The sequence below is a fragment of the Argopecten irradians genome, chromosome 2, assembly GCF_041381155.1.
Source record: "Argopecten irradians isolate NY chromosome 2, Ai_NY, whole genome shotgun sequence".
Classification (NCBI taxonomy): Eukaryota; Metazoa; Mollusca; class Bivalvia; order Pectinida; family Pectinidae; genus Argopecten; species Argopecten irradians.
In genome coordinates, this window is record NC_091135.1 from 36,848,212 (window position 1) to 36,863,793 (window position 15,582).

Sequence of the window (15,582 nt, forward strand, 5' to 3'; positions counted from 1 at the left end):
GCTGTGACATTACATATCAATTACATTACAATAGATAAATAGATCTAAACCCAACACATTAATAAACACGATGAAAAGTTTGATCCATTGGAACGTTGATAGATGGATAACGTTACGTTACAGTATGACGACTCCCCGAAGTCGAGAGAAATGGCCAATAATTTTTGAACAAAACATCCTCAAAACATTCGCTTGAGAGTGAAACAAAACAATTACGAATTTTTAATACAGTGATTGAATGTATAAATTGTAAAAAATTAAATAGTACACAATGTGATCAAACACAATGTACAACAGAGTCGGGTATGAACATCAAAGATCCGCTGGCTCCATCTACTTCTCAATGTTGTCGGCGATCTTGTCAGTCAGGGGGCAATCAGTCGGGCTGCCGATGCTTCAGCCAATCAGTGCCTTCGTTACATGCCAGCTAAAATCTAATCTACTCCATCAGTTACCAGCCTACTAGATCAGCTACCAGCCAACGTGTCTATTGAGTGAATGAATGTAAACAGGAACACTTGTTGTAACGGCACTATAAACACTTAAATCTGTTAGGACCAGGGGTAGATCCAGCTTTAGAATGCACGGCACCTGTATTTTTTTGTTTTTGTTTGTTTAAATATTCCTCATATTCTTGGACCATGTTTTCTTAGTGAGAGGAACTGCGTTTGTTTTCTACAGCATATTGTCAGTATAAGAACCAGCAGTACACACAGGGCCAGAAGTGGCAGGACGGCTGTGACTACAACTGTGAGTGTGTTGACGCCGTGAACGGCAGATACCGATGCACTGAACTGTAAGTTATACTCAATAATCCTTAATGTATCAGAATTATTTTGGGAATAAATTGTGAACGCCAGGTATTTTGTTTATATGAAAAAAAAAAACAAAACGAATATCTGATTGAAAACAATATTTTCAATTTGAAAGAAAACAACATGAAGTATTTTTAGCTTCGAGTTTTCATTCTATGTTTTTGTCCTAGGTGCCCACGCTACCCAGCCTTGCCCGCCCAGTGCCGTCTGGTGGCAGATGTCATTCAGCCATGCTGTAAGAAGCCATACTGTGAATTCACCGGAACCGTCAACAATGTCACAGGAACTGTGACATTGTCCCCGAACCCTCTCAACACACCAGTACCAATTCCAGGCCAGGTAACTCCACAAGTTGGACCAACGCCTGCTCCTAATTCCCCAGGTGAGTCTGGCTATTCCTTTCATATTGCAATATTTATATAAAAATTTGTATTTGAGTTGCACAGCAAAAACATAATTGGTTTTTACCTGAATGACTAAAGATTGTTACCCTTTTTAAATTTAAAAATGTTTAGGTTACCTTCCTGACGCTTCCACAGTAAGATACCCAAGCAGGCTTCCAGTTGGGCAAATGAATTTGATTAATAACTAATATGAATTATTTTGTAATTGTTGTAAAATTGGTGAAGTTTAGGGTTAAAAAAAAATCTGGAGACAAAGGTTTTAGGTGTGTTGTATACATAATGTAAACCACTTTCGAGACAAACAAATTTCAGCAGAATTCCGTGCGAGTGAGCTCAAATACAAGTTTAAATGTTTAGCAAATAATTGTATGCACGCATAGGTATATGTATTTGCGATTATGTTGATAATAATGAGGGCACAAAATATTGTAAAGACAAAAATAAAGGGGTACACAGTAGTTAATGATTAAATTTGGATTATTCCTTTGCTTTTATATTTCAGACACCTGTATGTATAACGGTGTACCATTCAAGCAAGGTGCGTCCTGGGATGATGGCTGTGACCTTAAGTGTGTATGTGAGGATGGAGTGAAGGGATTCTACAGATGTAATGACAGGTTGGTATTATCTTACTTAAACCATGTTAATTTCGCAACATTCCCAAATGCATAAAAAAAGTTCATAATGAATCTTCAACTTATATTAGTTCATTCATATTTACACAAAATTTGTCAAAAATAAATGTATTGCAGTTCTACAAGGAATGCTGTTCTCTGGTATATATCTTATTCCATTCTGTATCAGGTGTCCACGTTACAACGCATTACCCGATGGCTGTGTTCTCATCACCGACCCTAGAGACAGTTGCTGCCGAATCCCAGACTGTAAACCAGTGGCCCAATCGACAAATGCCCCAAACCCTGCTGTCAACCCTACCCAGGCACCAGGAGTTGGCCCCACCCTAGCACCTGGTGTCAATCCTAACCCGAACCCCACCCCCAACCCTAATCCCAACCCTAACCCCAACCCTAATCCCAGTCCTAACCCCATGATTCCATCGGTAACTAACGTGATCAATGGACAAGGAGTGACCCCTACCCCTGGTCCTAACATGCCCCAGCCCACAGGTCCACCAGTGTGTTTCTACAAGGGTGTTACATACCAACAAGGACAGACCTGGCAGGATGGCTGTGACCTCAACTGTGTGTGTACTGAGGCTTCCACTGGCAAATATAGATGCTCTCAGAGGTAAGAAAAAAGCTTGAAAAGTCGTAATTTTTTTTGTTACATCAAATATGATGATGTATTTCTTCCAAGTGTATATTTTATGCATTTATTTCAACACGGGTCAAAGTTTGATGATCATTTCAATGTCCCACAAAATCATGAAAATATCATCCCATTGAATGTTATTGTGAATTCTGTATTTTAGATGTAAGATCTTGATAGCCATTAACTTTTCATCAGATAACTCCTTCTTTATTTCAGAAATCAGATCTTGACATCCATTGACTTGCTATCGAATAATAAGTCCTTTGAATTCTGTATTTCAGATGTCAGATCTACCCTAACCTACCTAGTAACTGTCGTCTAGCCCTTGACCCAGCTGACCAATGCTGTAAAGTAGCCATGTGCAACCCAACACCAAGCCCAGGAGTGACACCAGGCATAACCCCCAACCCTAACCCTAATGTCAACCCGACTGCTGCTCCACAACCTGGGCAACCAACCCCAGGAGTCAATCCTTCACCAGGAGCAAATCCATCGCCAGGACCAACACCTAACCCCAACCCTAACCCCAACCCCAACCCCAACGCAACACCACAGCCAACACCAAAGAGTAAGGATACTAATGTTATTGCAAACTCAAAGATATATGTACATTTATATGTACTCACATTTTCATGTTTTTAAACTCTTTTGCTGTAAACCGGAATGAAACAAATTTGTGCTTTAGTGAATTTATTATTTTACAAATCAATATTTATAATGAATTGATTGTTGGTACAGTGTTTTAGGGCTATCATATTTTAGCCAATTATTGAAGAGTTAAGCAGACATTAAGTGTCAACTTTGTTAAAATAAATAAAACTCCCTCATGTTTATAATTTGAACTTTTCTTATGATGTCGATTTGTAGATGTATGTATCATGAATGGTCGCCAGTACACTCAAGGACAACAGTGGTACACCAATGGTTGTGACAGGACATGTGTTTGTGATGATGCCACCACAGGGTTCTATAGATGTTACGACAGGTAAGATTTTAATGTGTGTCCGTGATGATATGACAGGTAAGGTTTTCATGTGTGTCAATAATGTTATATTACCACATGTAAGGTTTTAATGTGAGTCAGTGTTGTTATGACAGGTAAGGTTTTACTGTGTGACAAGGTGTGTGTCAGTGATGTTACGACATGTAAGGTTGAATGTGAGTTAGTGTTGTTACGATGGGTAAGGTTTTACTGTGTGACAAGGTTTGTGTCAGTGTTGTTACGACAGGTAAGGTTTTACTCTGTGAAAAGGTGTGTGTCAGTGATGTTACAACAGGTAAGAAAGTTTTACACTTAACAATGTGACAAGGCTTTGGTCAGTGATGATATGACCGGTAAGCTTTTACAGCAACAATGTGACAAGAGATGTCAGTTATGTGACCAGACTGTGTTGACACCATAGGTGAATTTAGTATTTTGAAAGGAATGATTCATAAACAAGAGAGTCATATATATTGTGAAATACTGAAATATTTTATTTACACAAATTTTACAAAATAATTATTTTTTCGCAGGTGCCGAAAGTATGACAGTATTCCATCTGGTTGTACTTTGGTGTCCGACCCTAATGATCCTCAGTGTTGTAAGGTGCCACAGTGTATCCCCACCCCAGGGATAAATGGCTACCCTACCCCAGGACCAACAGACGCCCCTCAACTCATCACTGGTGTTCCCGTTGGAATCATCAATGGCTATGGTACACCAACACCATCACCCAATGCTACCCCTCTACCAGGACAGACTCCCAACCCCAACCTACAGCCCACACCTGCACCCAAAGGTAAGCAAGGGAAGTAATCAGCATTAGGAGACATTAAGAGCAGATCTCTGTAAGCATCATAATATCCCATATATGGAAGGAAAGTCAAGGTTTCAAATTCCCACCAACACTGGTATATAGTCATTGTTCGTATGCCACATACTTGATTAAAGAATTGAGACAATCCATGTAATATTTATAACTCTGGTGTTCCTGACAGAGGTGTGTGTTTACAAGGGAAACGAATACCACCAGGGACAGAGATGGGTTGACGGATGTAAATACACCTGTGTCTGTGTAGACAGCAAGACTGGACACTACGAATGTACAGAGAAGTAAGACAGATTCAACATATTCATACCATATTTGACCCAATAAGCGCCTTGGGTACTTAAAAAATTGAAAAAGATATGAGGCTGCTAATAAAACCAAATTTGGAAAGTAAGCAATAAATCAATTTGCAAAGAGAAATCACACCAAAACTTAAGTTAGTTGAGTTTAAGATAATAGGGTCAACCAACTTGTGAACCTCTGTGGTAATGAATGTTGCTGTGAATTTGTAATCAGGTGCCCAGTTTACCCAAGAATGCCGCCATACTGCCGTTTAGTACAAGATCCGATGAATATTTGCTGTCAAAAGCCTCTGTGTGACTTCAATAACATCCCGACCCCCGCACCCATTGGGAGTCCCACACCCAACCCCAACCCAACACCAGGCTTTGGAAGTACGATTGAACCAGGACCAAATACAGGAACCACAATGGAACCAGGACCAACAGGTATAGCCTATGTATAAATGTGCTGTGAACCACTTTATTATTGCATGCTCAATGTTTCCCATTGTCATTATTTTCATCATATATGCCAATGCATTACTTTACAACTCTACTCTGACTGTCAACCGTGCATTCATTTTACCTTAATAATCAGTGACAGAAAATTTGAATTCTTGTTTGAGTGCTCTTGCGAAGTTACATGGAAGTATGTGTCTCACTAAAATATAAGGAATAGAAATATAAAAAAAATGTACAGGAATGGAGAAAGGAATATATAAAACTTATTTTCTGTACCATGTATTCATTACACAGCCAATATTTCCTAACCTGAATTTCAGGTCAAAATTTCTTGTCCTGAAATTCTGGTCAATTTCAGGTTAAGATTTCTTCACCTGAATTTTAGGTTAAATTTCAAAGTGAAATTCTGGTCAATTTCAGGTTAGGAAATATTGGCTGTGTACATATAATTTCTTTGTACCGGTATTTCTTTGTACATGTATGATGATAAAAAATATTGTTGAAACTGAACTACTTACAATTCTCATAATATACATGTCAGGGGTAAAATCAAGCATTGGTTGTAATATTTTCTTTTCATTGGAATTTTGGATGAAAAAAAACTTGACTTTCCATAAAATATTGTAATTGCTTTTAATAAGAATTTTTTTTGGGAAAAGGAGTAGAAAAGATAGAGTAAGCACAACTATTTGATAGATTATTTATGATTTCAGCTTACTGTGTGTATAATGGTGTGCCCTACACACAGAGCCAATCCTGGAATGTCGGATGTACCAAGAGATGTCGATGTGACGATGCTTCCAAGAACTACTACACCTGCTTTGATAGGTAAACAATACTGTAGGGCTTATTTTCGCTATGTTTCGCGGTTTTTCTGAAATCCGAAAATTACATTGATCTGTTTTATGAGGCCCAATTAGGGACAATGATGGATATGTTTAAAGAAGAATCATAAGCTGGTTGTTTTGATTCGTTTTAGGTGCCCAATATACCCAGCTCAACAAGGATGTACATTGGTGACAGATCCAAAGGATGCCTGCTGTCAAATTCCACGATGTGTAGTCATTCCTACCCCAGGGCCAACTCCAAACCCTAATCCAAACCCTAATCCAAACCCTAATCCAAACCCCAACCCGAACCCTACATTAGTACCACCAACTGGTACTACTCTGCAGCCTCCACCCAAAACACAGGCCCCTAACATTGGACCAGGAATAACCCCTGTTGCCACGCCATTTCCTTCCCCAGTACCTACTGGTCAGACCGGAGTCATCATCGGAAAGCCACAAAACCCACAGAATCCTTCGGGTAAGAATATAATCCCTTTTGTTAATACAACATGCGTAGCGTTTGTGTTATTGCTATCTGGTATACTATTGATTTGAAGGACTTAACCTATAATGACATCTAGTGGTGACCTCTTGAACCATTTCATTCATTTGTCTATCTGTTTGTAGACACATTTTTTTTTGTCCGGCGAGCTCCACCTTAACTACCTGACAGATTTTGATAAAATTTGGGGCACAGAACCCAGACATAACGATGAGTTGCATAAACTGTATAGGGTTCTGTAATGTCCCCTGGGCCCTATTAATAGAGTTATTACTAAATTTGTGCAGCGGGGGGTATTAGTCGTCCACTCTGATAGCAACATTTCTAGTTGCTTCAAACCTCAGCCCCACTAAAACCAATGGTGACGGTTATATTGAGTAATGTAATGCTGTAATGTGATTATATTTACAGGTAAATGTGAGTATAAGGGTGTACAATACACTACTGGACAGAAGTGGGATGACGGCTGTACATACAAATGTGAATGTCTTGACCAGATCAGCGGCCAATACAAGTGTACCGAAAGGCAAGTTTAGACAGTTTGATCAAGCTTATCATTTTGCCTTGTATGTCACAATTTTGTTTTAAGTATTTTGGATGCCTAGAATGCCTATCTAAGCTTGGAATCGACAATGAGGAATTGGCTTATATCCACTATTATAATGGTGATTCTCTTATAAGTGTAGATATTGCTGTAGGTAATGTGTTACACAGTTAAATTTTAGTACACCACTCAAAATCAAAGAATACCTCAACTAAAGGATGAATATTCAAAGAGATACAAAAGTGGCAATTCTGCTGAATAGCAAAAAAAAAAAAAAATCATTGTGTTACTGTGTTTTGAACTCACTTTGCAACTTATTTGACTTAAAAACTTATTTTTGCAGGTGTCCACGTTTTGTGCAGATTCCAGCATATTGTACACTAGTGTCCGATCCCAATGACCAGTGCTGCAGAACTCCATCATGCCCTAACCTTACACCGACTCTCACGCCTGGCTTTACCCCAGCTCCACAGCCAACACTGAACCCTCCGGTCAACACTCAGGCACCGCCGGTCAACCCACAACCCACACCAGGAGTAAACACACAGGCACCATCGGTCAATCCACCACTTCCCAAAAGTAAGTACAGTGAGACCTCGCCTTACAAACACTTGAAGAATTAAGATCACCTCGCTACTAGGGCACTTATTTACAGTACCAAAGTTTTTCTCAATATATCTTTATGAATACACATATTTGCTATACTGGTATATAGAGCTACTGTTTTTGGTCTTCAGAGGTTGAATCTGGTCAACCTCTGAATTATGACCACCTCGTCTTTAAGAACACTTTTAGTCAGTTTTATTGTATTCTATCTACACTTCTTATAATTACGTGTTGTACATGTATTTGCTGTTTCCTTGACTCCGGATTTCTTCCGCCATCAAACTTGACATTTTCTTGCTGTAATAGGATGTTTAAAAACTAAACAAGCAGAAATTGAAAGATTTAGAGATTCATAAAGGAAAATATGACCTCTAGCGTTTAATTTTGGGTGTGAAGCAAATTTAAAATTAACCAATGAATGGGTGCTAATAATGGGTTAAATACTGTACTAATGCTTTATGTGTGAATTGTATTGTAGATGTATGTGTGATGAATGGTAAATCATACACCCAGGGCCAGAAATGGGATGATGGATGTGCTCGTACCTGTGTGTGCTCCGACGGAGTTACTGGACATTACACATGCACAGACAGGTATACTTTGTACTATCTCTTGTTGCTTTTACCATAAACACTTGTTAAAAATAGAAAAGCAATAATTATTGCTAATGAAGTTTACAAAACTTGCAACTTATCTTGGTATGAAAAAAATGGCATGATCTCTCTTTCCTTAATTAATTTATTTATATAAACCCCACCCTCCCCAAACTTATCATGTTGACTTGAAATATAATTTTCAATCATCTATATGCACAACTAAAGATATATTGTAGGCATTTATCACCACATTAGACATCACTGCTCATTAGACTGAAATAAAACCTATTATTCGACTTCTGCACATAGATGCCCCCAGTACAACAACATTGCTCCTAGCTGTGTTATGGTCCCTGATCCAAGTGATCCCATATGCTGCAAGGTCCCACAATGCGGTCAGCCAAATCCAAATGTTAACCCGACTGGAATCATTGGAACAATCACTGGAAACAATCCTTACCCTACTGCTCAGCCAACTCCTCAACCCAACCCTAATCCAAACCAGACACCTAATCCAAATCCGAACCCTAATCCAAATGCAAGTCCTACTCCAAACCCCAACCCTAACCCTAATGTGAACCCGACACCAAACCCGAACCCTAACCCTAATGCGAACCCGACTCCGAACCCGTACCCATATCCTACACCTTATCCAGGTGGTACCTACCCACCGTACATGCTTACTGCCATCCCTGTACCAGGAACGACAGCTGTACCTGTACCTGGAGTAGGCACTACACCTGGTCCTGCACCAAGTAAGTAAACCTATACTGAAACTCACTTATTCACCTTATTACTATTATCATCAATAAGGGGAATGCATTAACATTTTAAATTCACACTTCCAGTTAAATTTGCTGCGAATGAAATAAAAAGTATAATGTACAGGTATAATTCTTTTTTCTTTCATACCTACACGTGTAATACTGGCTGGTCTAGGGCAATACACTCATGTCGCCTGAGGCTGTATTGCATGGCTACCCATGCAATAAAGCCTCGTGACGTCACGGCGTCAACAAAATCTCTATTTCCTCGGTAAAATTTTAACATTTTTTTTTACAAAATTGACTGGTTTTACTCTAAAAGATGAAAGCAACGGAATTTGATCCCTATCCTTCATATCCACATATGAAAGAGTCTTATAATCTTGCTTTAATGAAAGATCAGAAGCAATGGTTGATTTAGCACAAGTGTCCACCTCAGCCTTATTGTGTTCATCTATTACTTATAAGATAAAGCAAACAGACCTTGTATCTAGGAGATAAACCAAATAAGATGGCTGCGATCCAAAATTTTTTTTTTTACCCCGGTAGTTGTTTCCTAATATACAGTGTTGTCTTCTCTTGGAAGCAGGTGTTGACATCTCTAGAATGTTTAATGATAAAAAAATAGGACATTTACAACTTGCACAGCTCTCGCAAGCAAATAAATATCAATTTGTAATGTGGCAAGAGAGGACAACTCTCATAAAAACAAAAGCAATTGGATATTATTTTGGGAGAGAGAGAAAAAACCCTGAAAACATGTATTACTTGTGGAATTCTATGATTAGCAATGTCACTTCTATAAATTCCAAAATGCTAATTAGATCATTTGAATTTGGTAAACATCCTTTATAGCTATCATAAAAGCCTTTTTAGGTCTCAAGCAAAGATCAACCAAATTTGTGAATTATATGGTCCCAGCCCCCCAGGGGCCTGAGGGGTGGGGCCAAAAGGGGTCAATTACAAATACAAAAATTGTCAATTATATGACCCTGGGATCTTGCGTTCCCCCCTGGGGAGGAGGTCAAGTTTACTATAGTTTATATAGGGAAAAGACATTTTTGAGCATTATTTGGTCATTTGTGATAAGAAATAAGCCAAAAGTTGTCAGAATTATCAGTATGAGATGGCTATTGAATCCTATTAGCAATTTTTCTATGACTGACCCCCAGGGGCCTGAGGGGTGGGGCCAAAAGGGGTCAAATAGGCTAAAACTTCAAAAATCTTCTGAAATTCCAGAAATGGCAGAATCAAATACTCTTCATAGATTGGAGGGTCTTTAGGTCCTTTACAAAAATTGTGAATTATATGACCCTGGGGTCTCACGTTCCCCCTGGGGAGGGGTTCAAGTTTACTATAGTTTATATAGGGAAACACAATTTGGTCATTCTAATAGGAAATGAGCCAAACTTTGTTAGAATTATTAGTCTAAGATAGTATTTTAACATCATATCCATATTGGTCCTGGCCATCCCCCAGGGGCCAGAGTGCGGGGCCAAAATCTATCAAAATGGCTAAAATTTCAAAAGTCTCCTTCTGAATTCACAAATTTGACGGAACCAAGTTCTCTTTATAGATTGGAAAGTCTTTTTAAGGCCCTTTACAAAAATTGTGAATTTCATGGTCCTGGCATCTCGGACTTTACCCTAGGGAGGGGGTCAAATTTACTATAGTTTATATAGGAAAAACATTTATGAACATTATTTGCTTTGTTTTCATAGGAAATATGTCGAACTGGGTTAGAATTATTAGCCTGAGAATGCATTTTAGTTTCATATTCATATTGGTCCTGGCCAACCCCCAGGGGCCAGAGGGGTGGGGCCAAAAAGGGTCAAATTGGCTAACTTTTCAAAAATCGTTCTTCTGAATTCACAGATTCGATGGAACCAAATACTCTTCATAGATTGAAAGGTCTTAAGGCCGTTTACAAAATGTGTGAATTCCATGGCTCTCGGATCTCAGATTTTCCCCTGGGGAGGAAGTCAAATTTACTATAGTTTAAATCTGAAAAAATGGGTCAAAATGGCTAAAATTTCAAAAATCTTCTGAATTCACAGGTCTGATAGAACCAAATATTCTTCATAGATTAAAAAGTGAAATTTATAAAATCACTGACAATGACTGACTTCTAGTTTGGTTTTGTTGTTTAACATTGGCAAAGCCAATTGGAATTTAAAGCATAAGGTTTGGTAACATAGTACACTAACTATCAAAAAGAAAAACAATAAAGAAAAATACTAATACGAAGGTTCAACTTTAAAGTTAATTCTAATTGGTAACTACTTTTCACAGATTTAAACCAACTTTGCAATGCTCTTTCTGTATCAGCACTCAGGTGACCGTCAAGGCCTCTTGGGTCTTTTGTTGGTATCTAAAAACATAGTTCATTCATTTTAATATCTGTGTTTTTTCAGAGGTTTGTGTGTACAAGGGTGCCATGTACCAGACTGGACAGCGCTGGAGAGATGGCTGCGACTACGATTGTATCTGTGAAGATGGTATGACAGGCAAATACAGATGTTCCACAGTGTAAGTATTTCTATTTGTAATGTAGGTATGTTCAAAAAAAGTCAAATAGAAGAAAAACAAAAAATATGTGTATTAAAGGCTTATATTGTTTTAGAACATTGTTATCAGATATGTTAACCATTTTACAAAACTGTAAATGGACGTCAAAGGACTTAAAAGTAATCACTTTTATTCATGATCAGATTTAATTGACATTACTAACATGGAATCTATTAAATACATTTCTTTGAGGGTACTCCTAAAATAATCACGAGTACACATGGAGTTTACTGGATTGACTTATAGTGTATATTGATTTTAAGACTATAACTGTATAGTTGTTTACTCATGCGAGGAGGATATCTTCACACTTTCTTTATAACATTTGCAAACATTAGATCCTAAAATGACAAGACACTGTGAAACTACATCTTTGATAGCTTGATTGTGGAATCAAGATTCACGAAAATGCGACTTTGAAGTAAAAAACCCATGAAAATTCCCAGATATCCATTATTCCGTCTTTGAATATCTCCTCGCAGGTAGGTATTCATTGTGATGTGAGCATTCTATTAGTGAAACTCGCTTTGTTTACTTGCAAACACATGACGTTACAATGGATACCTACCAACAGGGACAGATAACTGTAATATGCAAAATAATAAAAGAAAACTTAAATCTGGTTTCACAACTATTTTATTAAGTACTAATTATGCTTTCCAACAGCTGTCCCAAATTTCCCAACTTGCCGAGTGGCTGTCGTCTGGTAATGGACATGAACAACCCATGCTGTAAGAAGGCTGACTGTTCCCCTGCGCCAGGAGTTACCCCTGCTCCCATTCCAGGACAGTCCCCAACACCGAACCCCAACCCAACACCTGCTCCAGGTATGTAACACCTCTCCCCATAGTCCTGGATATTCCTCATCAACTTCAACCCAAATATTTCTTAGAAAGAAATGAATGGATTTAGATTTTCTAAAACTGTATATTCAATAATATGTATATTCAGATTACTGTAAACCAAGTTAATTTCGCAGCTATTTTGACACATTTTCAGACTTGGGGGGATGTCTGCAAAAAAGACCCCCCCCCACCTATTTTTCAGTTTACTGGATGATTGATTTGAGCAATGGAGTAATTAAAAATATCACCAAAATGACTTTGTATGATCGGAACTTCTTGTTTGTTTTATCGGCATAGAAAAATCACGTATTAAACAACTGTTTGTGTGCTTGTTATTTTTGTCATTTAATTTAAGTTAATTCACGGGTGATTTAATTTAATTATCAATAACTACATATTGTGGACAGTGCTCATATTTAATTGGGAGTTATTTTCAACAAAATACGCCGATATATGTTTCCATGAACACTTCATATCGGCATGGTCAACATGTTTTAGTGTTCGTACGGCTTGTCATTTTTTACATAGATCGGCAAAGATATTCATCATTGATGCAGATCGTTTCTGCAGTCGTGGATTCTAACTCAATACAATCATTACCTAAAACATCTACTTAAGGCATTTACAGTTTCAAATATGTTTATTTGTGAACGTAATCTACCTGTAGTTCACGATCAGTTGGAGAAACCATGCTTTACTTTTCGGCCGCCATGTTTACTTTTGTTTACGCAGTCAGTATAATATGATTAGCCGCAAAGTTTTGTATTTTAATCTGGATACAAAAATACTTGCTACGATGTTTTAATGCAGTTAATAGTTGGATTAATATCTGAAATATTATCAAACTATCGTATTAATAGCAATACTGATCAAATTCCCAAACACGACCCTGGGTGTAAAATGTGAAAGTATGGCTTCAACCTGGCGCCATTTTCCTACACATGTGTGTACGATGTTACAAACAGTGCATGTCGGCACGTTGATTTAAATCACAATGGTTTGCTCATTAGGCTGAGACAAATGTACGTAAATTCTTCTGTTTATGAACGAATTTGATATGTAAATGTTTGCAGTGAATTTTAAATAGGCCTGAGTCTGAACGGCGATCGTCCTTCCGATTCACGGCGATTGATTCACATGTTTACTAAGAAGGAGATGTAGTTGTGATCATATACAATAACCGAATTTGAATATTTTAAGATAACTATACAATTATTAAAACTTCTGGATTAAAATGACATTGCTATGAATAATGATGCTGTTTCTTCGTTTTGATTCATTGGTGAATGTCCGCGTGACTCTTGCAAAAATGTGTGTTTCCCTTTCAGACTTATGTTACAACTCCCTAGTATTGTTTATATTGTAATTTGTCATAACATTTGATTTAATTTTACTTGTACGTCTTCTTTATTATTATAAATACTTGAACTTCATGCTATTACCAATCTGTCATACGACTGTTACAACAATGACAGGACATTAAAAAATCCAAGATGGCGACCTCATAGATCGATGTTATCAGGCGGGTTGTCTGCAAATAAGACCCCCCACCACTTTTGACCTTTATTTCTTCTCTGGGAGGGGGTCTTATTTGCAGTGAAATATGGTACATGCCACATTTATAACAATTTTAATCTACCGTGTGAGTTATGGTATTCTTGTCATTATCTTGCAGCATTCTGTGTGTTCAATGGTATCCCATTCAAGCAGGGCCAGACTTGGCAGGACGGCTGTAGTAGAACATGTAAATGTGAGGATGCTATGAGTAGGCAGATCACCTGTAATGACAGGTAGGTATAAAGTTCTGGGTACAATCTGATTGTTTATTACATAGATTTGTATACAGAATACATATTAGTGAATGTCTGATAGTTGCACTTACTGGAAATTAAAACACACACTGATTGCATACTGAATACCATTTTATGTACTGAAAGTCTGCTGAATATGCACTAATAATATAATGAATACCATGGTATACACTGAATATGTACTGATTATATACTGAATATCACATACGTACAGAGTGTCTTTTCATTATGCTCTGATAATATACTGAATGTCTGCTGAATATGTACTGATTTAGATACTGAACAAAATGATGGTATACTGTATACCATGGTACATACTAAGCCTTGGTACATGCTAAATCTCTACTGAATGTGTACTGATTGTGTACTGCACAGGTTCTGTACTGCCAGTTATTTATTGCAGATGCCCCACCTATCCTTCATTGAAGGCAGGCTGTACTCTGGTGACAGACCCTAAAGACCAGTGTTGTCAAGTACCTCAGTGCATCAACCCAGACGCCACCAACCCTCTATTGGTGGTGACAGGTCCCAAGGGAACCATTGAGGGCTCCAACTTACCTCAACCAGGCATCAACAGCCCTGGAACAACTGGAAAATCAAGTTAGTGTACAACTGCAGTCAAAAGTATTTTTGGCTAGGCAAATGGGTGCTGTAGATTGTACCAAAACTAAAAAAAAAATGTGTTTTTTGTCGCTGTGTCTTTGTAATACGTTATTGGCAAAATATTTTTAAAAAGTATGTGTTTTGATCTGAAGTTTAAGATTTGTATTTGTTGTTATTTGTACTACTTTGTTGTATATTGTAAATTTAGTACATACAAGAAGATGGAATTATTTTGAAACCATTTTTTATCAAACATATAGAACACTCAATTGTAAATAATTGTTTCATTTATTTTTGTATAATTTTCCACACACTCATTTTCAATATCTAAATGTAACATTAATCTTGATATAACTAATCCTTTCTAGTGTGAGAAAGTTTCTAGATATATATGTGATTTTGTAGATGCTTGTCTGTACAATGGAAAGATCTACCAACCAGGCCAGACATGGGACGATGGCTGTACCTACAACTGTATCTGTACAGATGGCAGCACCGGGCATTATCAGTGTACCGATAGGTAAGATTAATATATTCTGTGTATGTATATTACACAGTAATGATAATGTCACAATGGATACCTTTCCGCAAGGGAGCTAACTCTTTAATATGCAAAGTTGGAATGGCCTCCCCACTAAACAACAGTACTTGAAAATGTTCATTCCATTGACAATTTCAGCTGAAATAATCTGATAGGTGTCCATGGCAACAGTTGAGCTTACTTGCATTTACTTCTGGAAAAGTTTCTATTAAATGTGGTCTTTCATATTCAATATAGTGTTATAGCCTACACTAGGCTGTCTCCTTTGTATATCATAAAACTATCAAAAATGTACAAGAGACGTAGGCAAGTGGAAAGAAATTGTTG

At 37.7% G+C, this 15,582-nt stretch overlaps 1 protein-coding gene across 1 annotated transcript in view; it reads left to right on the plus strand.

Moving 5' to 3' along the window:
* The window catches only part of LOC138315349 (uncharacterized), a 68,456-nt gene that overhangs the window by 32,838 nt on the left and 20,036 nt on the right, over positions 1-15,582 (plus strand). Inside the window, exons 32-51 of the mRNA XM_069256305.1 lie at positions 682-796; positions 986-1,197; positions 1,722-1,836; positions 2,024-2,467; positions 2,773-3,059; positions 3,359-3,476; positions 4,007-4,272; positions 4,472-4,586; positions 4,819-5,030; positions 5,759-5,873; positions 6,025-6,353; positions 6,789-6,903; positions 7,265-7,500; positions 8,006-8,120; positions 8,433-8,878; positions 11,302-11,416; positions 12,122-12,282; positions 13,976-14,090; positions 14,515-14,711; positions 15,120-15,234. Coding sequence (XP_069112406.1) covers positions 682-796; positions 986-1,197; positions 1,722-1,836; positions 2,024-2,467; positions 2,773-3,059; positions 3,359-3,476; positions 4,007-4,272; positions 4,472-4,586; positions 4,819-5,030; positions 5,759-5,873; positions 6,025-6,353; positions 6,789-6,903; positions 7,265-7,500; positions 8,006-8,120; positions 8,433-8,878; positions 11,302-11,416; positions 12,122-12,282; positions 13,976-14,090; positions 14,515-14,711; positions 15,120-15,234 — 3,943 coding nt within the window. The remainder of the gene's footprint in view (positions 1-681; positions 797-985; positions 1,198-1,721; positions 1,837-2,023; positions 2,468-2,772; positions 3,060-3,358; positions 3,477-4,006; positions 4,273-4,471; positions 4,587-4,818; positions 5,031-5,758; positions 5,874-6,024; positions 6,354-6,788; positions 6,904-7,264; positions 7,501-8,005; positions 8,121-8,432; positions 8,879-11,301; positions 11,417-12,121; positions 12,283-13,975; positions 14,091-14,514; positions 14,712-15,119; positions 15,235-15,582) is intronic.